The following is a 26,092-nucleotide window of genomic DNA, read 5'->3' as shown; positions in this document are numbered from 1 at the left end:
TGCGTTGGAGACATCTGATGTTAAATGCATCAAGGCAGCGGATGTGTCTGCGGTATATTGTCCAGGTTTCTGACCCATACAGCAGAGTTGAAACACACACCGCCCTGTAGACAGACACTTTCGTTGAGGTTCGAAGGTGGTTGTTTTCAAACACCCGGGAGCGCAGTCTTCCAAAGGCAGAGGAGGCTGAGTTGATACGAGCCTGGATGTCATCATCGATCTGGCATGTTGGGGTCAGAGTACTGCCGAGGTAGCAAAACTGCTCAACGAGTTTGAGGGGTGTGCCGCTGATGGTAAAAACAGGGGGTGCAGGGGATGGGGACCTCTCCTGGATGAGAACCTCTGTTTTCTGGATGTTGATCACCAGACCTAGTGAGCGGTAGACTGATGACATGGTGTCTAGTGCATGCTGCATGGCATCAGGAGTGTGGGCGAGGAGTGCGCAGTCGTCTGCATATTGCAGCTCCTGGATGTTGGTGCCTGACATCTTGGTCTTTGCCTGTAGGCGCCGGATGTTGAATAGGCTCCCATCCAGGCGAAACTCAATGGAGACACCACTATCCTTTGTGATGGACTGGCGGAATAGGAGTGTGGCTGCTGCCAGGAAAAGATGTAGGATCGCTGGTGCCAGTACACACCCCTGCTTCACCCCTACTTTCACTGGGAAAGAGGGGGACTGTTCACTGCCTACAAGTACACAGGCCTGCATACCATCGTGAAACTGTTTTAGGATGCTGAGAAACTTGGGGGGGACACCAAACTTCCTGAGGATGCTCCAGAGCAAATCACGGTCAACTGTGTCAAAGGCCTTGGTGAGGTCAATAAAGGTAATGTAGAGGTCCTTGTTTTGTTCCCTGCATTTCTCCTGGATTTGACGGGCAGCGAAGATCATGTCTAGTGTACTTCGGTTCTTTCTGAAGCCACACTGTGTCTCTGGGAGGATGCCCTCTGTTAGAAATGAAAGGCGAGAAAGCATAATTTTCGCAAGTACCTTGCCGGCCACTGAGAGAAGGGAGATGCCACGACTGTTTCCACATGATGATTTATCTCCTTTCTTCTTGTAGATGGTGACAATGTTGCTGTCTTTCCATTCTTGAGGCAGGGCCTCCCTGTGCCAGATGGCTAGTATGAAGTGAAACAGCTTCCGCTTCAGTAGATAGCCTCCCTTCTTCAGTATCTCAGCCGGAATTCCGTCAGGGCCAGGGCTCTTGTTGTTTTTGAGGCTCCTGATTGCAGTAAGGACCTCACTGAACATGGGGGGATCATCAATATATATAAATATATATATATATATATATATATATATATATATATATATAATATATATATATATATATATATATATATATATATATATATATATATATATATATATATATATATATATATATATATATATATATATATATATATATATATACATACATACACATGCACGCATGCACACATCCATCCATCCATCAATTCATCAATTCAACGATTTGGTAAAATTGCAAACAGCTAAAACTATGTACAAAGCTAACTATAACCAGCTACCCAAGAATGTACAACAATTCTTCTCAACTAAAGAGGAGAAATATAACCTTAGAGGAAAAAATAACTTAAAACATTGGTATGCACATACAACATTTAAGACCTTTAGAATATCAGTATGTGGAATTAAACTATGGAATGGATTAAGCAAAGAAGTTAAACAATGTACTGATAGAATAGAATAGAATAGAATAGAAAGTACTTTATTGATCCCTGGGGGAAATTCAGCACCACAGTTTGCTCACAATAGACAATAATAGTAATAATAAATAATAATAAATAATATAATATATCATATATATTATATATATAATATATAGAGAGCGAGGGACGCAAACAAGTTGGTAGAGAAGGCCAGTAACGTGGTGGGAGTGGAGCTAGACTCTCTGGCGGTGGTGTCAGAGAGGAGAAGTCTAGCAAAACTCCTAGCCATTATGGACAACACCTCCCACCCACTACACTCGGACCTTGCGGAGAGAATGAGCACGTTCAGTGGAAGGCTCAGACTCCCAAAATGCATTTATTATTATTCTTGTCTATTGTGAGCAAACTGTGGTGCTGAATTTCCCCCAGTGATCAATAAAGTACTTTCTATTCTATTCTATATATGAATAATATAAATATATTCTACATTTAAGTGCAGTCAGGAAGGAACATATGCATTATACAGTCTGATGGCTGTCGGTATGAAGGACCTCCTGTGTCGTTCCGTGTTGCATTTGGGGAGTCTGAGCCTTCCACTGAACATGCTCATTCTCTCCGCAAGGTCCGAGTGTAGTGGGTGGGAGGTGTTGTCCATAATGGCTAGGAGTTTAGCTATACTTCTCCTCTCTGACACCACCGCCAGAGAGTCTATCTCCACTCCCACCACGTTACTGGCCTTCTCTACCAACTTGTCCAGTCTGTTTGCATCCCTCGCTCTCAGCCCGCTGCCCCAGCAGGCCACAGCGTACAAGAAGGCGCCAGCCACCACCGACTTGTAGAACATCTTCATCATCTTTGTACAGACGTTGAAGGATCCTAGTCTCCTGAGGAAGTAGAGGCGGCTCTGTCCCTTCTTGTAGAGGGCCTCAGCGTGTTTTGACCCATTCAGCTTGTTGTCGATGTGTACACCGAGGTATTTATAATCCTCAACCATGTCCACATTGACCCCCCTGATGGAAACAGGGGTCACCGGAGTACACCTCCTCCTTCCCAGGTCCACAACCAGCTCGTTGGTCTTCGTCACATTGAGCTGGAGGTGGTTCTTTCCACACCATGTGACAAAGTCCTCCACCAGTGCCCTCTATTCCTCATCATCACCTTCCTCAATACACCCCACTATCGCAGAGTCATCAGAAAACTTCTGAAGGTGGCAGGAGTCTGAGTGATAGTGGAAATCGGTGGTGTAGATGGTGAAGAGGAAGGGGGAGAGGTCTGTGCCCTGCGGGGCCCCGGTGTTGCTGACCAGCTTGTCAGACACACAGTCCTTCAATCGCATGTACTGTGGTCTGTCAGTCAGGTAATCAACCACCCAGGACACCAACGTGGCCTCTATCCGCATGGTCTCCAACTTCACACCCAGTAGTCCAGGCCATATGGTATCAAAAGCACTGGACGCAAAAAACATGACCCTCACACTGCTCGCAGGCTTGTCTAGGTGGGAGTGGGCTCGATTCAGCAGGTAGATGACTGCGTCCTCCACTCCCAGTCGGGGATGGTAGGCGAATTGGAGTGGGTCCAGGTGGGGCTTGACTGTAGGGCGGAGTTTTTCCAGGACCAACCTCTCCATGGTCTTCATGATATGGGAGGTTAGAGCCACCGGCCTGTAGTCCTTCGATGTGCTGGGTCGCATGCACTTGGGGATGGGGACCACGCATGAGGTTTTCCACAGTGTGGGGACTTTCTGCAGCCTAAGGCTCATGTTGAAGATGTGCTGGAGCACACCACACAGCTGTGGGGCGCAGGCTTTGACCACCCTGGGGCTCACACCGTCAGGACTCGCGGGCCTTGCCTGTTTGTAGCTTATTTAGCTGTGCATTCACCTGTTCTGCAGACAGACACACTGGGGGAATCTCAGGTTGATGGGGGAGGGGGGCCATCAAGCTGAGGGTGAGGTGTTAAGTGGGGGAGGTAGTCATTGGAGTTGGGGGGCTGTGAGGAGGGGAGGGGGGGGGATGGATTGGTTCGCTGAAGTTGTCAGGGGGCCGGCTGGCATGTCTTGGGGGAGGGGCAGGAGCTTGTCGGAGCTACTGTGTCAAACCTGTTAAAGAACTGGTTTAGTTAATTGGCCCTCTCTTTGTCTCCGTCCACCCCCTTACCTCCCGACGGTTTGAGGCCGGTGATGGTCTGCATACCTCTCCAAACCGCCTTCATGTTGTTGTTCTTCAGCTTCCCTTCCAGATTCCTCCTGTAGTTCTCCGTGGCCTCCCTGAGTTTGGTCTTCAGCAGTCCCTGAACTCTTTTCACCTCCTCCCTGTTACCAGCATTGAATGCCCTCATCTTCTCATTCAGTAGGGCTTTGATGTCCTTGGTCACCCACGGCTTGTTGTTTGGGTAGCAGGTGACCGTCCTTGATGGGACATTTGAGTCAACACAGAAGTTGATATAGTCTGTGATGCACTCTGTGAGCCCGTCAATGTCCTCTCCATGAGGCTCAATGAGCACCTGCCAGTCAGTTACCTCAAAACAGTGTCTCTTGGACCCCTTCTGACCATCTTCTCACTGTTTTTTTTTTGGTCACAGGCTGTCTTTTAATCAGAGGCACATAACAGGGGTTGAGGTAAACAAGGTTGTGGTCTGCCCGGCCCAGCTCTGGTAGTGGTATGGAGCGTACAGCAAGTCCAGGATCTTATTTCCTCTGGTGTGGCAGCTGACATACTGAGTGAAGTTGGGTAGTGATTTGTCCATAGTAGCATGGTTAAAAACTCCCGAGATGAGGATGAGAGCTTTCGGGTGCTTGGTTTGTAGTCTGGCTATCAAGCTGTGGATGACGTCACTGGGAGGGGGGAGGGGGGGAGGGGGGGAGGGGTATACTGCCATCACGATAACATGCGGAATCTCCCTGGGCAAATAATATGGTCTGAGTCCTACAGCTAACATCTCTATATTCGGGTCACAGTGGCGCTCTTTTATTGTGATATGGCCGGGATGACAATATTTCTTATTAATAAACAAAGCAAGCCCCCCTCATTTCCGCTTGCCGTTGGTTCGGTCCCGGTTCAGCGAGCACCGTTTGAAACCTGTTTATAGAGACGTTACTATCCGGAACATCGTCGTTCCGCCACGTCTCAGTAAAACACATTAGGCTACACTCACGTTATTCTTTCTGACTACCGGCAAGCACCGACAACTCATCCATTTTATTTGCCGGAGACCGCACATTACCCATGACGACGGAAGGAAGATATGGTTTATATCTCCTTCTCTCCTTCCTCGCTTCAGCCCTCTTCTGTTTCGAGAGTCTCCCTTTCCCTCAACAGCCACGAGAACCTCCATAAGTCCTTTTGTAGCTCCTCCGGGATCTGGTTAGTTAGCGCCGGGTCCGTTAGCTGGATGCTAATAACTGGTGTCGCTAACAACTGTTCCCTGGTGTAGATAAAACAGCCTCTCCACTCTTGTTGTCCGTCTGAGCTCTTCAGTAGCGTCCCCACCGTCAGTAGGACGAACAAAACACTTCTAAACTGCATTTTTAGAAGGGCACGACTAGGTAAAAAGTAAATGTAGACTAAATGTAAAAGATTAAAGATTAAAGATTAAAGTACCAATGATTGTCACACACACTAGATGTGGTGAAATTTGTCCTCTTCATTTGACCCATCCCCTTGGGGAGCAGTGGGCAGCATCGGCGCCGCGCCCGGGAATCATTTTGGTGATTTAACCCCCAACTCCAACCCTTTGTTGCTGAGTGCCAAGCAGGGAGGTTATGGGTCCCATTTTTATAGTCTTTGGTATGACTCGGCTGGGATTTGAACTCCAACCTACCGATCTCAGGGCGGACACTCTAACCAAAGTATAACAAAGTACAAAACGAACAAAGAACAAAGACAAAAGACAAAGACGGAGCGAACTGCAGCAGCGGCCGTCTAGATCAACGCATGCGCACGCAGCTGATATAATCCAGTTTAAGAGGTTGTTCAAATTAATGGTGTTTACAAAGTACAAGAAAGAAGAATTATGAGAAATACCTTCAACCCTATTGAAAACGGGATATTCTTTATCTCAGTATGTCAGTATGTCAAGATTGACTTAAATATATATTCCAATAACTGCTATATTAATCATTCACTGACGTAATTGTGTTCCAAAAAGAAGACAGTAAATGAACATATGTATTTGCAAACGCTCTGAAGTGGGAAAGGGGTAGGATTAAATAAGTGTTGCTTCTTCCTACTCCTTTTCGGACATGATGTAAAGGGAAATTATATGAAATTATGTGCGATGTATTATACTGTAAGTGTGTTCATGTTCGAAATAAACTAAACTCAATCAATCACCATCTTTCAGTGCAGAGTGTGATTCTATGAGCGAACCCACATTATGCAAAAACCACGTTTCGTAAAAATCATATCAACCATGTCAATACGCAAAGTAGAAAATCATTACATGTAATGTATTATATTGTGCCAAGCAAATACCACGCCATATGTATTTGATGCACATATCCCGGCTGAACTACCGTTATCAGTTATGGAGGTATTCGAAAAGAACATGATTTATTAATGCCTTTTGATATATCAGGGCCATTTAATGATGACTTGACATGAAATTATTACATATGGCACCTTTAACACTGATGTACACCAACTAAATGAAAAATAACAAATATGATCTTTCCCATAAGATGTTACCACACAATGGGGCACTAAGCAGAAGATGGTAGAGAGGGTGGGTGCTGGAGCAGCTCCCAGCCATAAGACATGTCCTAGTTCAGGACAGAAAACATGGCTACTTCACCCCAACCTGGCAGGATGTTTCTGAATTGGATGGAGTCCATCAACACAGCATTGAAGCCAGTAGCTGACACTATCTTGGATCCAATATATTGTAGCCCGGTGGTCGAGGCAGAGGCATTGGATGATGTCAAACATCTGCTTGTCCAAAAGCTGCTGGACTTAAAGAAGTCAAAAGAAAGTCAAGGAGGGACCAGTGGTGAGCGCTGCAGCACCGCTTCTTTTACTAGACAAAATGACGATGAACCTCCTGCATGCACAAAAAAGAAGAGGCTAAGTGACCTTATTCAGAAAAGAAGATCTCACCAAATCACTTGAAAGTCACCAGCTGCAGTTCCGAAACAAGAGCAGATTCATGCAGAGCTGACCAAGATACGCTTAATGTATCTTTTGATCCTTTAAAGGGGAACTGCCCTTTTGGGGGCATTTTGCCTATAGTTCACAATCATTATGAAAGACATGACGGATGGATTTTTTTCAATGGATTCAAAATATTAAATAAACGTAAATAAAAGTTTGATTACAGCAGAGCTAGTGGGAGCTCCACTATTCCGCCCATAAAATTTGATAAATAACCATTCAAAAAGCGCCACCAATACTCCATTTACATTCCGTGACTTGAATATTAACCAAGTATTAGTGATATTGTTAATATAAGCGCTAACGCAGACAAACTATTTATAGCGGCGCTGTGATCTCTTCTGTGTGTCCCTGTTTCCATCATCAAGTGATCTGCTGAATCCTCACTTACTTGCTCCCTGAAAGTTTATTCTTGATCATAAATCATGCATCTCACCAGCACAGAATAAGTCTGAGTAGGTATTCCAAGTTGGTACACTTACACAGCCATTTAGGACCCGAAACTGACGAGGACGACACAACAAGACGGCTTCGTCGTCTCGCCTCCCCACTAGGGATGTTAACAATTAATCGATTTTCGATTAATTGCCGTTAAGAAATTACCCGATTAAAATTAACGATTTCAATTAATTGACAATTCCGTTCTGTCACGGTCGGTGCGGTGGTTTTCTGTGTGAAGGTAATGCTGAGTTTATACCTCGCTAGTCCACACGAGGGAGTTGTTGCTTATTGTACTTTTTCCAAGCAGCAACACCATCACGTGACCAGCCCTACATGTCCGCTGTACACATGAGAGTCCACATGCGAGAGAAGAAAAACAAACATGAAGCGACGCAAGAGAAGTGCTGTGTGGGAACATTTCACCCTAAAAGAGGACGATGCAACGTGCAAAATATGTAAGGCTGTTTTGAAGTACAACAATTCAACCAGTTCGTTAAATTACCACCTAAAAAGTTTACATGCCGCTGTGCTTGGAGGAGAGAGTGGAGGCGGAGCACGGCCAGGCCAGCCCTCCGTCGCCGAAGCGTTTTCCAAAAGAAAAGCGGTGTGTGATGACGCACGGGCAGAGGGCATCACCCAGAGGATTTGCAACATGGTTGAAAAGGATATGCTGCCTATAAGCATTGTGGATGGCAAGGGGTTTCGTGAGTTGATGAACTATTGTGAGCCAGACTACCAAATCCCTTCTCGAGAAACAATAACAACCCGCATAGAGGCTCGCTACAAAAGAAAGAAAGCCGAGCTGAAAGCACGACTGGCCAACACGCATGTAGCAATAACCACTGACTGTTGGACGTCAAATACAACAGAGAGCTATATCACCGTCACTTGCCACTACATGGAGGACTGGCTGATGAGGTCGGCAGTCCTAGCCACAGAGAGTATGCCGATGAGCCATACGGCTGATAATTTAGCAGAACGGCTGAATGAAATTGTGCATGCATGGGGGCTGACCGGGCGAGTGATAGCCTGTGTTCACGACAACGCGAGTAACATCGTCTTAGCAAACAGCCAACCTCGAGTCGACTGGGCCTCTGTTCCATGCTACACCCATACCCTACAACTGGCCATCAACGATGGTTTCGCTGGGACCCTGCACCAAGTCATCGCAGCTGCAGGAAGATTGGTCAAACACTTTAAGCACAGCACTAAAGCCACCAAAGCGCTGGAAACCAAGCAAGGCCAAATGGGCTTGGAACGCCACCAGCTCATTCAATCCTGCAAAACGAGGTGGAATTCAGTCTGTGACATGTTTGCGAGACTGGTGGAGCAGCGGTGGGCGGTGTGCGCCGTACTATCAGACCGCACGTTCACCAAGCTGTCTGATGCTCGGACACTTGAGATCAGAGACGACCACTGGAAAATCATGGAGGAAATGGGCCCTGTTCTAGTCGCTCTGAAGACAGCAACTACCGTGATGTCTACAGAGACTGAGGTAGAGTATTACTTTACCCCCCCCCCCCCCTTGCACGATTTTGTCATTTGAATTTGAATGCTACTTTATGCATATCACTGTTCTCTGTGTAATATATTTCCAATGTCATATATTATGAGTAAAAAAAAAGAGGGGGAAAGAAAACGTAAGCTTTCTTTTAGTTGACCTTGTACCTATTTACCTAACCTGTGAATCTGTACTGTTATGAAACTTTTCTATACAAAGGAACTAAACTCAACTAATATATATTTTTTTCTTCAGGTGTCCATATCCAACACGTATCCCATCAGCTTCGGTTTAATCGACGTGCACCTCAAGAAGAGAGTCGAGGGAGACTCAGGCAAAGTGGCAGAATTCAAATCTAAAGTGGCTGCTTCACTGAGCAGACGGATGAAGGTAACAGCTAATGTCTATTATTAATATTATTATTGCAGCATCTAATAAATAACCTATACAAAACATACATAGCATTGTACAAAATATGCATTGCCCATGTAAGGTTAGGTGGCACTGCTTGCTTATTATATTAATAATTGAAGTTATATTATTTATTTGTTTTTATTTGACACAGATTGCATCTGATGACTTCCTAACATCAACCCCAATGATAGCAACGATGGTGGACCCTCGGCACAAGCACCTGTCATTTCTCAGCCCAGCCAGGAGGATTTCAGCAAATGCCAAACTGCTTGAACTGGCTCAAGCAGAAGATGTGAGCTCCACATCCACAACAGCAGATGGAGCAAGCTCTGCCTCTGCCAGTACCACTGGAGAGGAGGAGGAGGGGGCTCAGCCAGACGTGCCTGTCCAGGAAGCTGCACCACAGAGACACACATCTGCTATGGTTCAACTCCTGGGTGCCTACTACACCAACCAGGTCACTAATGATGTGGAGAGAGAGCTGGACAGTTTTCTGAAGGATGCTGTGCCAAACCTTGATTCTGATCCCACAGATTGGTGGGGAAAAAATGAAGCAAGGTATCCGAGGTTGGCAAAAGTGGCAAAACGATACATGTGTATCCCTGCTACATCAGTGCCTTCTGAACGCGTGTTCTCAGCATGTGGCCTTACTGTAACCAAGCTGCGCTCACGGCTCACACCTGAGCATGTAGACATGCTCATATACTTGAATAAAAATGAATAAGCAATTGTACCCATGGGCCATGTTACATGTATGAGGCAGAGAGCCTTCTCTAAAATGTGACTTTTCCCTTTGTTAAAATTTCAATTGTCCACCTGCCTGATGATCTAAATATTAAGTTGATTGTTGTAGCCAGGGTTGGCTAAACTTGGCTTGCTTAATATTTTACTATCACGATCACCATTGTCTTTCAGGAATGTTTACTTGAAGTTGTTGTCAGCCTGTTTCAAGCTGACTGATTATTACATTAATGTTTACACTAATAGTTTGTGAGAGACAAACTAAGATGGGCATAGTGCATGCACTTTATTTTATTTTATGCAGTGACATGTTTTTCATTCAGTTCTTCTGTCAGCCTCACTTGAGCCCAAATGTTAAGTTGAATCAATGACTGTTCTTCTGCAGCAGGCTTAGGTTTACTTATTTTGCTGTTACTTACAATTTCAGGGATGTCTGCCTTATATTTTTTCAAGTTGACTGTCATATAGGCACTTTTCCCAGTTCAAGAGGGATTCAATTAATGTTGCAGCTTGCAGGCTGCTAGCCTTCTAATAGTTTGTGAGACAGACTAAGATGTGCATTGTGCATGTTGTGCACTTGATGTTACTTTATTTTTCTTGTCTTTACAGTAGTGAGTGAGTGACATGTTTTTTCACTTCAGTTCTTGTCAGCCTCACCTGAGTCCAAAGGTGAAGTTCTGCAGCAGACTGCAACAGCCAACAGGCTTACTTATTTGCTGCCTGCTGTTACAATTTTCAGGGATGTCTTCCTTGTATTTTTTCAAGTTGACAGATAGGCATTAGGCACCTTTCCCAGTTCAAGAGGGATTATATAAAATAAAGCTAGCTATTATGGCTGCTGCCACTACCAAGTCTTGCATGTGTGACAAGACTAAAGTGCACTTTATATTATATTCCTCATGTTACAAAGATGACTTACTTTTGTATCAAATAAACATTTGATTAGGGAATACAATGTCCTTTGTATTTTATACCAGCAAAATTTTGATTTTGATTTTGTACCTTATTGAGGGGAAATCTCAGATGGGGGGAAAACGCCGCTTTATCAACTAATCGATGATCGATCGATAAGGTTATCAACTATCAATTAATGAAATAATCGATAATTTGCATCCCTACTCCCCACCCCGTTTCTTCCTGAGGATTATGAGCCATTCTTCATCTAAATGGAACTATATGAACATCCCAGCAGTCAGCATACTAATGACAGCAGACCTAGCACAGTTACTGATGTTTTACTATGTTTGTTGGCTCTGCAGTGAGTGATAATCAGTGATGTTGTTGTGAAACAAAAAGCAAACGTGATACATTTTTGAAAATGAATGCGCCGCGTATGCTTAAAATCAGGGGTCCCCAAACTACGGCCCGCGGGCCGGATACGGCCCCCCAGCGTCCAAAATCTGGCCTGCGGGAAGTCCCAAGTTAAAAATTTTTTATTTTTTTTATTTTCATTTTTTATTTTATTTTTTTAATTTGTCCCTACTAGTCCATTTTCTACCGTCTCCTAGCCACTCAGGCAAATCATGTTGTCTAAAAATGCATTTTACCATCGATAACGTGACATGCAGCAAGTGCGCTCTTTAAGTCAATATATATACTGTATATATATATATATATATATATATATATATATATATATATATATATATTAGGGCTGCAACAACTAATCGATTAAATCGATTACCAAAATAGTTGGCGATTAATTTAGTCATCGATTCGTTGGAACTATGCTATGCGCATGCGCGGAGGCTTTTTTTGTTTTGTTTTGTTTTTTTGTTTTTTTTTGTTGTTGTTTTTTTTTGTTTTATAAACCTTTATTTATAAACTGCAACATTTACAAACAGCTGAGAAACAATAATCAAAATAAGTACAAAAACAGTACAAAACAGCGCCAGGGCGGCGGTGAGGCTACGTCTCATGAGGTGGCGTAAGCTAGCCAATGATGTGTCATGTGCAGCTCACGTGACGACGGCGTCTCCTTTGCTGGAAAAATTCGAAAAATGGTGCAGGAAAACACTACCGATAGTTTAGCGGAGAAACATCTTGAGGTTATTGCTTCAATGGAGAAAAGTGTACGACCTAAGTCGTCAAAAGTGTGGGAACACTTCACTTTAAAGACTTCAAAGAAGACCGTTTCCTGCAAAATGGCACGGAAGTACAACATTGCTTCTGGAGCACCTGAAGAAAAAACATGTTGTAGCCACGGATGAAGGGAAGAACTCACAGTACGTAACTTTTTAAGTCCATAGTGGCAACCAGCATTCATGAGTTCAGCTTTTTTGTAAGTAACTTTAACGTTATGCCTTTGTTGCAATGCGGGGCTGATAATGTGTCTTCGGCACATTTGACTCCGTTTTGAGAGAGAAAACGCACGGTTACCAATTTGGAAATAAACGTAACGGACAGAAATATCTCAGGTTGGTTTCATAATGGATCAATGTAGCCGGGCCGATACAGCTATATAAATATATTTAGATTTGACGCTTTAGTATAACTAAACGTTATGAAGGTGCTGGAATATTTCATGCTATTATTCAGAGGCAGCCTAAAATGAATCCTTTATTATTCACAACAGAAACGTGTACAATATCTGATTCAGTTCTGATGAGTTACATTTCTGTGTTATTGTTGGTGTATGCTGCACCCCCAATGTCCACAACATGGTGCCAGTATGCTGTTTTTTTTCAATAAAATACTGGAAAGGATAGAAATGTAGTTTGTCTCTTTTATCCGATTATTAATCGATTAATCGAAGTAATAATCGACAGATTAATCGATTATCAAATTAATCGTTAGTTGCAGCCCTAATATATATATATATATACATATATATATATATATATATATATATATATATATATATATATATATATATATATATATATATATATATATATATATATATATATAGCGTGGCCCCCAGCCAAATTGTTTTACCCCAATGCGGCCCCGGAGTGCAGCGTGTGAGTGCGGGGAGCCTGAGCAGATTGCCGACCACATCATCACCACCTGTCCCCGGCATAGACCACGTTCAGAGGAGGGCCTCTTCCAAGTGGGACCTGAGACGAGGGAGTGGCTACACGACACGAAGATGGACATATGAAGACGATACACGAAAGAAGAAGAAGGCGGCCCCGGAGTCAAAAAGTTTGGGGACCCCTGCTTAAAATGATCAAAATACGTAAATATTAAATGTTATTATAAACGTTCCCGTCACTACTTTACATATGCTTACATCCTGTATATAAAACCTCAATGGAGGTGTTTGGATGTTTTTTAACTGCTTTGTAGGCAGACTTGTGCGGCTCCCTTAGGCTTCATTGTAAGCGGACTTTTGATCGCATTTATTTCATATTTAGAATGCAAACAAAAAACACAAACATCCGTTGTCATGTCTTTCATAACGATTGTGAACGATAGGCAAAATTCCAAAAAAAGTGCAGATCCCTTTTAACATGGTGGTGTGACATTCAAAGAAGATACCCTTTGATGGCCAAATTGGCACAACATTTCATGTGCATATGTGCAACAAGCACTAGCTTGGAGAGACTATTTAGCACAGCTGGTAACATTGCTACTCCAGAGAGATCCTGCCTAAAGCCACTCAAGGTGAACATGTTGGTGTTCTCGCTCTAAATCTGCCAGACCGAAGTTATTTTTGTGCAAATGACCTGTTACTACATCTGGTTGTACTGTAGTGTTTATATTGTTACTTTGCACTTATTGTTTACAAAAGGTCATAACAGTTTAGGTCAGGTAAGGTATGTTCAACTCTACTTCAGGGTAAATGTTCAATTTTGAAATGCAACTTTATTTATTGTTTTGGGTTTCTATATTTATACATTTGAGTGTTTCTCTCTTCCTTAACAGACAGAGCCTAATTTTTGGCTGTTTGTTAAGATTTTTATTTAAAGGCCTACTGAAACCCACTACTACCGACCACGCAGTCTGATAGTTTATATATCAATGATGAAATCTTAACATTGCAACACATGCCAATACGGCCGGGTTAACTTATAAAGTGCAATTTTAAATTTCCCGGAAAACTTCAGGTTGAAGACGTCTATGTATGATGACGTTTGCGTGTGACGTCGATGGATGAAGCGGAAGTATTCGGACACATTGTATCACAATACAAACAGCTCTGTTTTCATCGCAAAATTCCACAGTATTCTGGACATCTGTGTTGGTGAATCTTTTGCAATTTGTTTAATGAACAATGGAGACAGCAAAGAAGAAAGCTGTAGGTGGGATCGGTGTATAAGCGGCTGGCTGCAGCAACACAACCAGGAGGACTTTGAGTTGGATAGCAGACGCGCTATCCGACGCTAGCCGCCGACTGCATCGATGATCGGGTGAAGTCCTTCGTCGCGCCGTCGATCGCTGGAACGCAGGTAAGCACGGGTGTTGATGAGCAGATGAGGGCTGGCGTAGGTGGAGCGCTAATGTTTTTATCATAGCTCTGACGAGGTCCCGTAGCTAAGTTAGCTTCAATGGCGTCGTTAGCAACAGCATTGCTAGGCTTCGACAGGCGGCACAGCATTAACCGTGTGGTTACAGGTCCAGTTTTTGGTTCGGTGTCTCCTGATAGTAGTGTTGTTGATCTTCTATCTATCCTTCCAGTCAGGGGCTTTTTTCTTTTGTTTCTATCTGCATTTAAGCCCGATGCTATCACGTTAGCTCCGTAGCTAAAGTGCTTCACCGATGTATTGTCGTGGAGATAAAAGTCACTGTGAATGTCCATTTCGTGTTCTCGACTTTCATTTTCAAGAGGATATAGTATCCGAGGTGGTTTAAAATACAAATCCGTGATCCACAATAGAAAAAGGAGAAAGGTACAATGGCTCATTGGATTCCACACTAAGTTACGGTCAGAGCGAAAAAAGATACGTCCTGAACTGCACTCTAGTCCTTCACTCTCAAGTTCCTCATCCACGAATCTTTCATCCTCGCTCAAATTAATGGGGTAATCGTCACTTTCTCTGTCCGAATCGCTCTCGCTGCTGAAGTAAACGATGGGGAAATGTGAGGAGTCCTTCAACCTACAACGTCACGCTACTTCCGGTACAGGCAAGGCTTTTTTTTATCAGCGACTAAAAGTTGCGAACTTTATCGTCGATGTTCTCTACTAAATCCTTTCAGCAAAAATATGGCAATATCGCGAAATGATCAAGTATGACACATAGAATGGATCTGCTATCCCCGTTTGAATAAAAAAAAATCATTTCAGTAGGCCTTTAAGTGCAAAAGTCTGAGACAGAGTCCATTCCAGTTTTTTTTTATTATTATTGTTTGCTTTATTCAACTTGGATATTTAAGTTTGCATTCCAATTTCAATGATAAAAGATACGAGAACTAAAAGCTAACTGCATTGTAAAGGGTGTACTTGCATTATTATTATGTGTAATTATTATATCAGTGGTTAATTTGGTCTAAAAACAAAAATAATGGCATTAATATCATACATTGGCAATAATTTGTAAATCAATATATCATCAAGCAAAATGATGATCTACAATAAACTTACAGGGAGCAAGTAAGAGAGGATGCAGCAGACCACTCGATGATGTAACCATAGGGACACACAGGAGTGATCACGTCATAATGATTGTGAACGATCAGCAAAATTCCAAAAAAAGTGCAGTTCCCCTTTAAGGGCTTTATAGGCAGAAAAGAGTGGCTCCCATAGGCTCCATTGTAAGTGGACTTTTGATCATATTTATTATTTAAGGTGCATTAAAAAATTAAACATCCATTGTCATGTCTTTCATTATGATTGTGAACGATAGGTAAAATCCCAAAACAAGTGCAGTTCCCCCAAGTTACTCTTTGGCCCCATTTACACTGCACACCAAATCTGGTTGTTTTTGCCCTCAAGTGACACAGATCTGATTTTTTTTGCTAGTCTAAACGCTCCAAAATGCTTCAAATCTGATCTTTTGCCATCTGATTAGGTAGTCCTGAATCCGATTTGAATCTGATGTAATGCAACCTGAATGTGACCTGAATGTGACTTTTTCGTCAGCTTTGGGTGAGATACGTCATTCGTGTGCACTGAAAAGATGCAGTCGCCAGCAGAAATTGATATTTCATCGCAATATCCGGTTTCGGTGAGCAAAGTTTATTTGAGACGACCAAATTTTCGGTGCATCACTTGTCAATGGTGCACAAATAATAGGCTATATGTAATATATGAATATACACTACCGTTCAAAAGTTTGGGGTCACCCAAACAATTTTGTGGAATAGCCTTCATTTCTAAGAACAAGAATAGACTGTCGAGTTTCAGATGAAAGTTCGCTTTTTCTGGCCATTGTGAGCGTTTAATTGACCCCACAAATGTGATGCTCCAGAAACTCAATCTGCTCAAAGGAAGGTCAGTTGTGTAGCTTCTGTAACGAGCTAAACTGTTTTCAGATGTGTGAACATGGTTGCACAAGGGTTTTCTAATCATCAATTAGCCTTCTGAGCCAATGAGCAAACACATTGTACCATTAGAACACTGGAGTGATAGTTGCTGGAAATGGGCCTCTATACACCTATGTAGATATTGCACCAAAAACCAGACATTTGCAGCTATAATAGTCATTTACCACATTAGCAATGTATAGAGTGTATTTCTTTAAAGTTAAGATAGTTTAAAGTTATCTTCATTGAAAAGTACAGTGCTTTTCCTTAAAAAATAAGGACATTTCAATGTGACCCCAAAATTTTGAACGGTAGTGTATATTTTGATTCCGAAGAAAAGCGATTGTTGAAATACCGAAATTGATGCTGTGGCGCATTTGCTTACATGCGAGTTGAAAAATGAAGCTCCCGTAGATCCTCGCTGATGTCTCTGTCTCCTCTACCGAACAGCCATAAATGGATTACAACTCTCCCAAATATATTACACTATATACATCCATGTATACATTATATCACTTTAAGGTGATGGGACTTTTATTTTATTTTGTAGTAATAGTGACTTCCTCCCGGTCAAATTCCTTTTGTTTTCAATTTGTCGAAGTGCGCATGCAAGTGACATCGAGGCCAAAATGGGGCCACGTTGGTGCCTGTGCGTGTTTACACTGGAGTCTGATAAAAATTAAATTTGGCTGAAACGACGCGTCGACATGGTCGACGTCATCGGTTACGTAAATAAGTCGACGCCGTTTTTGTGCGTCGACGCTTCGCATATTTACGTCACACTACCGTCATGGCGAAGCGCAAAGCAGACGATGCGAGCGAGGGGGGAAAAGCATGCCAAAAGTGGTCAAAAGTGTGGGAGTATTTCAATAACCGGCCTAATAATGTTGTTGTATGCACAATGTGTCGAGCGGAAATGGCCTATCATAGCAGCACAACGGCTATGAAAGAACATTTGAAAAGAAAACCATCAACTAGTCAATCGTCCGCGCGAGCATACGTTGTCATCATTACACAAAAACATGAATGTGTCATTTGTATCTGCTAGGGGTGTAACGGTACGTGTTTTGTATTGAACCGTTGCGGTACGGGGCTTTCGGTTCGGTACGGGGGTGTCCCGAACGAGTTTCTAAGCTAAAGCTAACTTTAGCTGCTAAAGTGTTAACAAGCTGCTTTGCTCCGTCTGCCTCTGTCTCAGCACGCAGCATTGTCCCACCCACACAACCATCTGATTGGTACACAGAAAGCATTATCATCCAATCAGCAGTGCGTATTCAGAGCGCATGTAGTCAGCGCTTCAGCGTGGAGCAGATAGGTGTTTAGCAGGTGAGCATCAGGCAGCACACACTGTTAGTCACTCACTGGAATGAGTAGCATTGGTTATTGTGTACTGTGTTGGACTGGATGTTTATTTTGCACATTTTAAAAGCAATACTTAACGTTTACAGTGCTCCAGAATATTTAGATTGGCACTTTTTTGTATTGGATGTTGATCTTTATTTTTGCACATTTTAGCAAATAAGCAATACTTTCACTTTTGTTGAAATGTTTACACTGTTGTTACAGAATATTTCGTTTAGCACTTTTTTGTATTGGATGTTTATCTTTATTTTTGCACATTTTAAATCAAAATAAGCAATACTTTTACTTTTGAAATGCTTATACTATTGCAAAATATTAAGATTTGCACTGGATGTTGACTTTTATATTTGCACATTAAAAAGCAAATAAGCTACTTTTAATTTTGTTAAATGTTAAAAGTTTTAAATGTTTACATTGTTACAGAATATTTAGTCATGTTGTTGTCAATGTTGACTGAGTGGCCATACTTCTTTTTTTTTGTAAATAAAAGCCATGCCTTTTGAAAAAACGGGCCTACATTTATTTTTTCATCTTCATTTTGAATAAAAAAATAATCGGTAAAAGGAAAAATAATCTATAGATTAATCGAAAAAAATAATATATAGATTAACCGATTAATCGAAAAACATAATCTATAGATTAATCGATAGAAAAATAATCGTTACCTGCAGCCTTAGACTTGCAGTGTAAACATCCATTCATCCGTTTTCACCCGCTTGTCCCTCTAGGGGGATGCAGGGGGTGCTGGAGCCTAGTCAGCTGGAAAAAAACAGATTTCCAAAAAATCCGATTTAGGCCACTTTGGCCTGCAGTGTAAATGTAGTCTTTGCGTGTTGTTATTTTTTTTAAAAAAAGGCTGGTAATAACATTAACAATATATATATATTGTTTTAATAGTTTTTTAATTTTCTTGTCCTTTTTATAGGTAAAACATTTGTTTTATGAATAGGAGGAGAAATGATAAGTGATATTGGCACTTATTGCATGTGTTAGTGCTCTTGGATGTTTTTGTTTTTTTAATCAGAATAAAAAACAATTATTGCTCGCTCGCATAATTAAAACTAACTTTTTATTTGTAAAGTCCAATATTTGGGCATAAATGCAATTTTATTGACAGAATGTCATTTTTAAAATGTTTTACTTGAATGCACTACATGTACTGTATTTGCTCAAAACCTGCTAACAGTTTCATCTGAAGTCCCGTCAGGGTTTATTTTGAAGTGAATTTTGCCACACAACAGTTTTTGCAATGACGTACGCATTTAAGGTAAAGGAGCATGTACGGTCAAAATAAATTAGATGATTAATTTGCATTTTTACATGATAATAGTGCAATTGTTTTTTGTTTAATAACAGAAGCTAATTCATTATTTTGGACAACCCTAATGTACGACAGGCGGATCAGTGATGTGAACCCTGCAGGGTTTCCCACACATTCATTTATGTGTGGCGGCCCGCCACGAAAGAAATACGTCCGCCCCAAATTTAAAAAAAAAAAAAAAAAAAAAATTAAATAAAAAAAAATTTTTTTTTGTAAGAACCACAATTAATAAATATATTTCAGTGAATAACTTATTGTTCAAATCTGTATATAAATATGTACATAAAGTGTTGTAATTATATTGTAAAATGGATGGATGGACGTTTAACACAAAACGGTTATTATTTATTAGTAAGTATACATTTTTTGAGCCTTTTTAGAGAAAATCAAATCATTGTAGTAAATTATGCAAATTACTCGATGATGTCATGGTGACCACGCCCATAGCCACGCCCCCACCGCCACAGGTATCTTGGCAGTTTATGGGAAACACTGCCCTGTATCGGTCCGTCGTGGTGAAGAAGGGGCTGAGCCGGAAGGCAAAGCTCTCAATTTATTTTGTCTTCGTTCCTCTCTTCACCTATGGTTGTGAGTTATGGGTTGTGATAAAAAGGACAGAACCATTGGTACAAGCGGCCAAAATTAGTTTCCTCCATTGGGTGGTGGGGCTCTCACTTAGAGATAGGGTGAGATGCTGAGGAGGTTCGTGCATCTGGTTGGGTTGCCCCCCACACCGAAGCCTCCCTGGGGAGGTGTTTAAGGCCCATCCGATTGTTAGGAGGCCACGGAACAGACCAAGGACAATTTGAAGAAAATATGTCTAAATATGTCTCCCAGCTAGCCTGGGAACACCTTGGGATCCCCCCAACAGGAGCTGGATGAAGAGACGGAGGAGAGAGTTTCTTTGCTTAGGCTGCTGCCCCCACGAGCCAACTTCAGATAAGGAGAAGAAAATGGATGGCTGAATGGATAGACTATATTTCATATATACACCGGGATTTATAATGTTGTCAATATCGCACAGCACTCCTGTATACAAAACTGTGAAATTTAAAGAGGGATATCCTTTAAGTGTGGCATGATCGCCTGGCTGTTAGAGTGTCCGCTCTGAGATCGGTAGGTTTGAGTTCAAATCCCAGCCGAGTCATACCAAAGACTATACAAATGGGACCCATAACCTCCCTGCTTGGCACTCAGCAACAAAGGGTTGGAGTTGGGGGTTAAATCACCAAAATGATTCCCGGGCGCGGCGCCGCTGCTGCCCACTGTTCCCCAAGGGGATGGGACAAATGCAGAGGACAAATTGCACCACATCTAGTGTGTGTGACAATCATTGGTACTTTAATCTTTAATCTTAATCTTTAAATTCAGTTGTGTTCCATTAAACCGGGGGTCAGCAACCCGCGCGCATGCAGCTCTTTAGTGCCGCCCTAGAGGCTCACTGGAGCATTTCTAAAAAATAATTGAAAATGGAAAAAGACGGGGGAAATGTTTTTGTTTGTTTTTAGTATGTTTTTTGTTTGAGGACAATCATGACACAAACATTCCCAATTGTTAGAAAGCCCACTGTTTAATATGTTTGTGTGTATGCTTCACTGATGAGAGTATTTGGTGAACTTCGTTTTGTCCTACTAATTTCGGTGGTTCTTGAACTCCCCATAGTGTGGACTGTGACGCAACAGTTTGTTTACATGTAAAATCTTCCACTCCTTCTTTGTCTCATTTTGTTCACCAAACATTTTAAACTGTGCGTGAATGCACAAAGGTGCGCTTTGTTGATGTGTTTGATTTGTTGAAATGCTAATCAGGCATGTTTGGTCAGTGCATGACTGCAAGCTAATCAATGCTAACATGCTATTTAGGCTCGCTGTATGTACATATTACATCATTATTCCTCATTTGTAGGTATATTTGGGATCATTTAATATCCTTTACTTTTGTCCTCTTTGTATATAATTTAGTTTTGCATGTCTCACGACACATTCTCTGTATGTAATATTGGCTGCATTTCAGATAGTTGTTTGTGTGCCATGTTGTTCCAGAACACAGCAAAAATTACCTAGCTTGCTGAAGATTGTAAGGAATCTATTAAAAGAAGACAGCCTGCCGTTTTCTTTAACTTGGACACCTCACAATACGAAGGTCCTAGGTTCGATCCTAGGCTCGGGATCTTTCTGTGTGGAGTTTGCATGTTCTCCCCGTGACTGCGTGGGTTCCCTCTGGGTACTCCGGCTTCTCCCCACTTCCAAAGACATGCACCTGGGGATAGGTTGATTGGCAACACTAAAAAAATGGTCCTAGTGTGTGAATGTGAGTGTGAATGTTGTCTGTCTATCTGTGTTGGCCTTGTGATGAGGTGGCGACTTGTCCAGGGTGTACCCCGCCTTCCGGCGGAATGCAGCTGAGATAGGCTCCAGCACCCGCCGCGACCCCGAAAGGGACAAGCAGTAGAAAATGGATGGATGGACACACATCTATACCTTTGGCCATTAAAAGCCAGTAATTTCCTGGAGTTATCTCCACCATCTGAGTAGCCTCTGAGTTACTAACGGTTTCTAATGTTGTAAAAATGTGTAGAATAAATATTACATTTCAACATTTCTGTCAACAAAGATTTGCTTCAGCCTGTGACACATATTCATTTTGATAGTAGGCTATCAAAATGACTATGTGTCAGACTTATATACGGCTTTTCATATTTTGCGGCTCCAGACAGATTTGTTTTTTGCATTTTTTATCCAATATGCAGGCTTCGTACATCTTTGTCCATAGCCAAATTCAAGCACTTTTAAAGGACTTTCAGATACATCTTTCAGTTTTTCAAGTACCCTTCAAAAGGCATAAAACCAGTGTGAATCAATCCATAGCCTTGTGGTTTGAGGTCACCAAATGCTGTCTGTAGGAAAAATACGGAAAATCTGCTCAAACCTAAGCCTAACGTTGAACCAGCAGTTATCATTAACTGAATGGGGTAATGAAGCAGTGTTACTGTAGAATATTCAATGTCATTGGTGTTTGCAAACTTTGTTTACTTGGTTGTTTGTATCATCATCATTCATGTATACATCATTCCTTAAGAGAAATAACAATTATTATTGTTTACTTTTTTGTTTGTATCGTAATTCATGCATACATCATGTTCATTAAAACGACAACCTCCCGGCATGATGGACTGATGCACCACTGTCCTCTTGGGGGCGACACAGAGTATATACGGCTCTGGCATGACAACAACCTAATGTAAGGACTTGTGCAAAGCCAACAGATCAAGCGTGTAGCTTTCATTTTTAAGGAAACTTATTTTATTTTTTTCCATATTATAATTAGCCTATTGAGTCAGACTGCAGAGAAATATGACGGACATTTCCAAGCATTTACAAGCACTTCACCCATAATCCAAGCATTTTTCAAACCTTGAAAACACAACATTAAAATCAAAGCATTTTTAAGGTTTCTAAGCACCCGTAAGAACCCTGAATATGGCTCTTTCAACATTTTGGTTTGCCGACCCCTGCATTACCTACTCAGTGGCCTAGTGGTTAGAGTGTCCGCCCTGAGATCGGTAGGTTGTGAGCAACGTTCCCTCTAATGTGCGCACCTGCGCTATTACGCACTGCTCACGCGTCCTCTGCGCACAGCAAATCTATGCCGCGCAAACAATCAAATCGTACTCTAAACAAAATAAACTAATCGTTTGTTTTGTATGATTTTGCAATGCAACTGTGAGTAACAGGTGACAAAAGGCGGCCACAATAGATAAAACAATGTTTGTCAACACTTAAATTATTGTAACGTCTGTGGAGACACTTAAAGGAGGACCGGAATTCCATCGGTCCCTTTATTTAGCGAAATTGTTTGTCGGCCATAACCACACCAAAACAATGTGTAAAATACTTTTATCTAGCAAAACTAGTCATTGTCTACCGTACAAACCAAGCCAAAAGCAACTCTTTGTCATCTGTTGTATCAACAGCAGACGCTTGCTCTCTCTCTCACCTGCACCAACACATACACTATGGCAATTAGCCACTGGTGCGTTTATGGCCACACAAAAAGTTGGACAACTCCAACACTACACGTAAAGTGTAAATTTCAGGTTGTTTTACTATGACTCCTCAATCAGTGTGCTCATTCTACTGTCATTTGTTAAGAATGTTATTTATTCGATATTAATCATGAAATGATGTTACAGGACTACATAATTGCTAATAAAAATATTTATTTTACGGACAGAAAGTTAATAAACACTTCATCTCATGCAACATGTGAATGTTTTAAGGGGAACTAAATATGATTTCTGAAAGGGGTACACAATCTTTCCAAAGCAGGACCCCCACCCAGGCATAAAATACTATAGTGCATAGCTGATTAAAAAAAAATATCTAAGTGGGCCAAATCACATATATTAGAAAATAATCTCTTGAAATTGACTAGTCACTTGATTATAATAATACGACTTTTAAATTGTTATGTCAGGTTTGAGACAAATGTGCTGCTGGTATGACCACAGTCTGTATTCCACTGAATGGTCAGGGTGTTTGTGCGTTTGCTCACACACATGGAAAATTAGAGGGAACATTGGTTGTGAGTTCAAACCCCGGCCGAGTCATACCAAGGACTATAAAAATGGGACCTATTACCTCCCTGCTTGACACTCAGCATCAAAGGTTGGAATTGGGGGTTAAATCACCAAAAAGGATTCACGGGAACGGCCACCGCTGCTGCTCACTGCTCCCCTCACCTCCCAGGGGGTAATCAAGGGTGATGGGTCAAATGCAGAGAATAATTTCGCCACACCTAGTGTGTGTGTGACAATCATTGGTACTTTAACTTTTTTTTGTTAACTTTATTAAACTTAAGTGTTTATCTAATGCAGTTGTTTTGGGGCATTTATTTCTTCAGCATGTGTTTTGGTTTTGGGTCTGTGCCACCATGAAAAACAGAAAATAACGTTGTCAACAAATCAGCAAAGTTGTAAGTATCAGTTGAAACTAGCATTGACACACAAGCAGAACTAGAGACAGTCATACTGAAACAGCAACACAGAGTACTATATCAGCCATCAAAGCCAGCAAAACTAACCCATTTAGCCTGGTTTAAATGACACAGTAACAATATTGAACCACTAAAATGTTATCACTGTAGTTTAGGACAGACTCTGGCTTCAACTTGTTATGGGTTTAGCGCTAAAGCTAGCCTGCAAGTTTCATAACAGCGCTTAAAGCAGCTAACAATACGCCATTACCTTCAGTAAGTCCACGGAATGTTCGATGCTTCGCCCTGAGAAATATATCCTCCGCTTGAGCCATAGTGTTCGTAGACTGTTTCACGTCTGTGTCGCTAGCTACTGCGCCGCCAGGCAGCCTCCTGTCCTGTCACAGTTGTTGTTGCTCAAGCTGCTAAAGCTAACCCGGTGACGATCATATCGGTGATCCATTACAATGTCTGGCTCTGTGCACGTCTCTCCCAGGAGGGGCCCCCGAATCGGTGATCCCGAGCTATACGGGTCAATTTCGCAGGGGGTGTGAGTCAATCGCCAGGCATCGATAAAATGATACATTAACTTTTTTTTAATTTTATAAACCTTTATTTATAATATGCAACATTTATATACAATCAATAAATAAAAATAATCAAAAAAAGTACAGAAACAGTACAAAAACAGTACAAAACAGCACCAGGGGGTTGTAAACTCAATAAAGCAACTAAATTAGAATAGAAAAGAATGATAATAATAAATATATATATATATATATATATATATATATATATATATATATATATATATATATATATATATATATATATATATATATATATATATATATATATATATATATATCCATCCATCCATCCATTTGCTACCGCTTATTCCCTTCGGGGTCGCGGGGGGTGCTGGTGCCTATCTCAGCTACAATATATATATATATATATATATATATATATATATATATATATATATATATATATATATATATATATATATATATATATATATATATATATATATATATATATATATATATATATGTAACAAAATGTAAAGCCATAGGCTCTCACAGGTTTCGTAAATAATCAAAATTTGGCACGCAGCATCATAGTTTTCACAGATTTTTGGTTGTTAGCGGTAGAGAGTGTTTTAAAGTAGAGATCTAATTATTTTTTTAAAGGCACAAAAAACAGGTCAGGTATGGAGAAACTTACATTTATGAATATAAAACTTAGACAAAAAATAGACATTACATATCATCAATCTTTGTTAATATATGACATCACATGATTGACATACACGGCAAGCAAGGGTTGTGTGTGGTGGCAGGGGCGTGAGAAAGACTTGTTATTTCAACACAGAGCTCTCCTATCAGTATGTGGAACTAAATTATTGAATGGATTAAGCAAATAAGTCAAACCAGGTACTAACATGATCCAGTTTAAGAAACTATTTGAACTCAATGTACAATAAAGTGTAATCCATATAAACATTTTGAACAATGTCATTATGTGAACCATTAAGTACTTAACTATTAATGTATTTGAACTGATGTATTTATTGTTTATTGATTTAAATTGTTTTACAAATTGAAAATAGGAAGTAAACACGTGTTTTATTAACTATTAGTTCAGTTCAGTTCAGTTCATATTTCCAGTTATTTCATTACAGCATGTCCGAAAAGGAGTAGGAAGAAGCATAGCTTATTTAATCCTACCCCTTTTCATATCATAGCAATTGTATCCAATATCCTTGTTCTCTGTAACAGAACAGTGAATAAATAAATAATATACCATAGTAAGCAAATAAATATCAAATACATAAATAATCTTTGTCTCGATAAAAAAAAAGAAAAAAAAGGTTCAAATTGTTCATCATAATTCTTGTTCTGTGTACTTTGTGAACACTTGTAGTTTGAACAGTCTCTTAAACTAAATCATATTGGTGCTTTGTTTGATTTATTTGCTTAATCCATTCCATAATGTAATTTGACATATTAATATGCAAAAGGTTTTAAGTGTTGCACGAGCAAAAAAAAATGTTTTAATTAGATTTTCCTCTACGGTTATATTTCTCCTCTATTGTTGATA

The 26,092-nt window shown here is 41.0% G+C and overlaps 2 protein-coding genes across 5 annotated transcripts in view; one reads left to right on the top strand and one right to left on the bottom strand.

Moving 5' to 3' along the window:
• The window catches only part of cpped1 (calcineurin-like phosphoesterase domain containing 1), a 120,109-nt gene extending 95,659 nt beyond the window's left edge, over nucleotides 1-24,450 (bottom strand). Inside the window, exon 1 of one of the 2 annotated variants that reach the window (XM_062056222.1) lies at nucleotides 24,258-24,450. In XM_062056222.1, coding sequence (XP_061912206.1) covers nucleotides 24,258-24,321 — 64 coding nt within the window. In that variant the 5' untranslated portion in view covers nucleotides 24,322-24,450. The remainder of the gene's footprint in view (nucleotides 1-24,257) is intronic. The other variant, XM_062056223.1, reaches the window with a different exon arrangement.
• LOC133655762 (E3 SUMO-protein ligase ZBED1-like) lies at nucleotides 7,495-10,670 on the top strand. 3 transcript variants are annotated; one of them, XM_062056220.1, is made up of 4 exons: nucleotides 7,495-8,760; nucleotides 9,022-9,156; nucleotides 9,332-9,637; nucleotides 9,714-10,670. In XM_062056220.1, exons 1-4 carry the CDS (start codon nucleotides 7,648-7,650, stop codon nucleotides 9,834-9,836), a joined length of 1,677 nt encoding a protein of 558 aa, XP_061912204.1. In that variant the 5' UTR covers nucleotides 7,495-7,647; the 3' UTR covers nucleotides 9,837-10,670. The 3 variants fall into 3 exon arrangements, with proteins under 3 accessions (XP_061912204.1, XP_061912203.1, XP_061912205.1); XM_062056221.1 differs by having other exon boundaries at nucleotides 7,573-7,720; nucleotides 7,805-8,760; nucleotides 9,332-10,668; XM_062056219.1 differs by having other exon boundaries at nucleotides 9,332-10,669.
• Nucleotides 24,451-26,092: the final 1,642 nt, after the last annotated feature.

The sequence above is a fragment of the Entelurus aequoreus genome, linkage group LG08 (genome assembly GCF_033978785.1).
Source record: "Entelurus aequoreus isolate RoL-2023_Sb linkage group LG08, RoL_Eaeq_v1.1, whole genome shotgun sequence".
In the NCBI taxonomy this organism is placed as follows: Eukaryota; Metazoa; Chordata; class Actinopteri; order Syngnathiformes; family Syngnathidae; genus Entelurus; species Entelurus aequoreus.
This window is presented reverse-complemented; position numbering and strand designations above follow the sequence as displayed.

Coding starts and splice junctions, on each gene's coding strand:
- LOC133655762 (XM_062056219.1), top strand. CDS start 7,648: ATGAAGCGACGCAAGAGAAGTGCTGTGTGGGAACATTTCACCCTAAAA. Junction 8,761..9,021: donor TGATGTCTACAGAGACTGAG/GTAGAGTATTAC, acceptor TTTTTTCTTCAG/GTGTCCATATCCAACACGTA. Junction 9,157..9,331: donor CACTGAGCAGACGGATGAAG/GTAACAGCTAAT, acceptor TATTTGACACAG/ATTGCATCTGATGACTTCCT.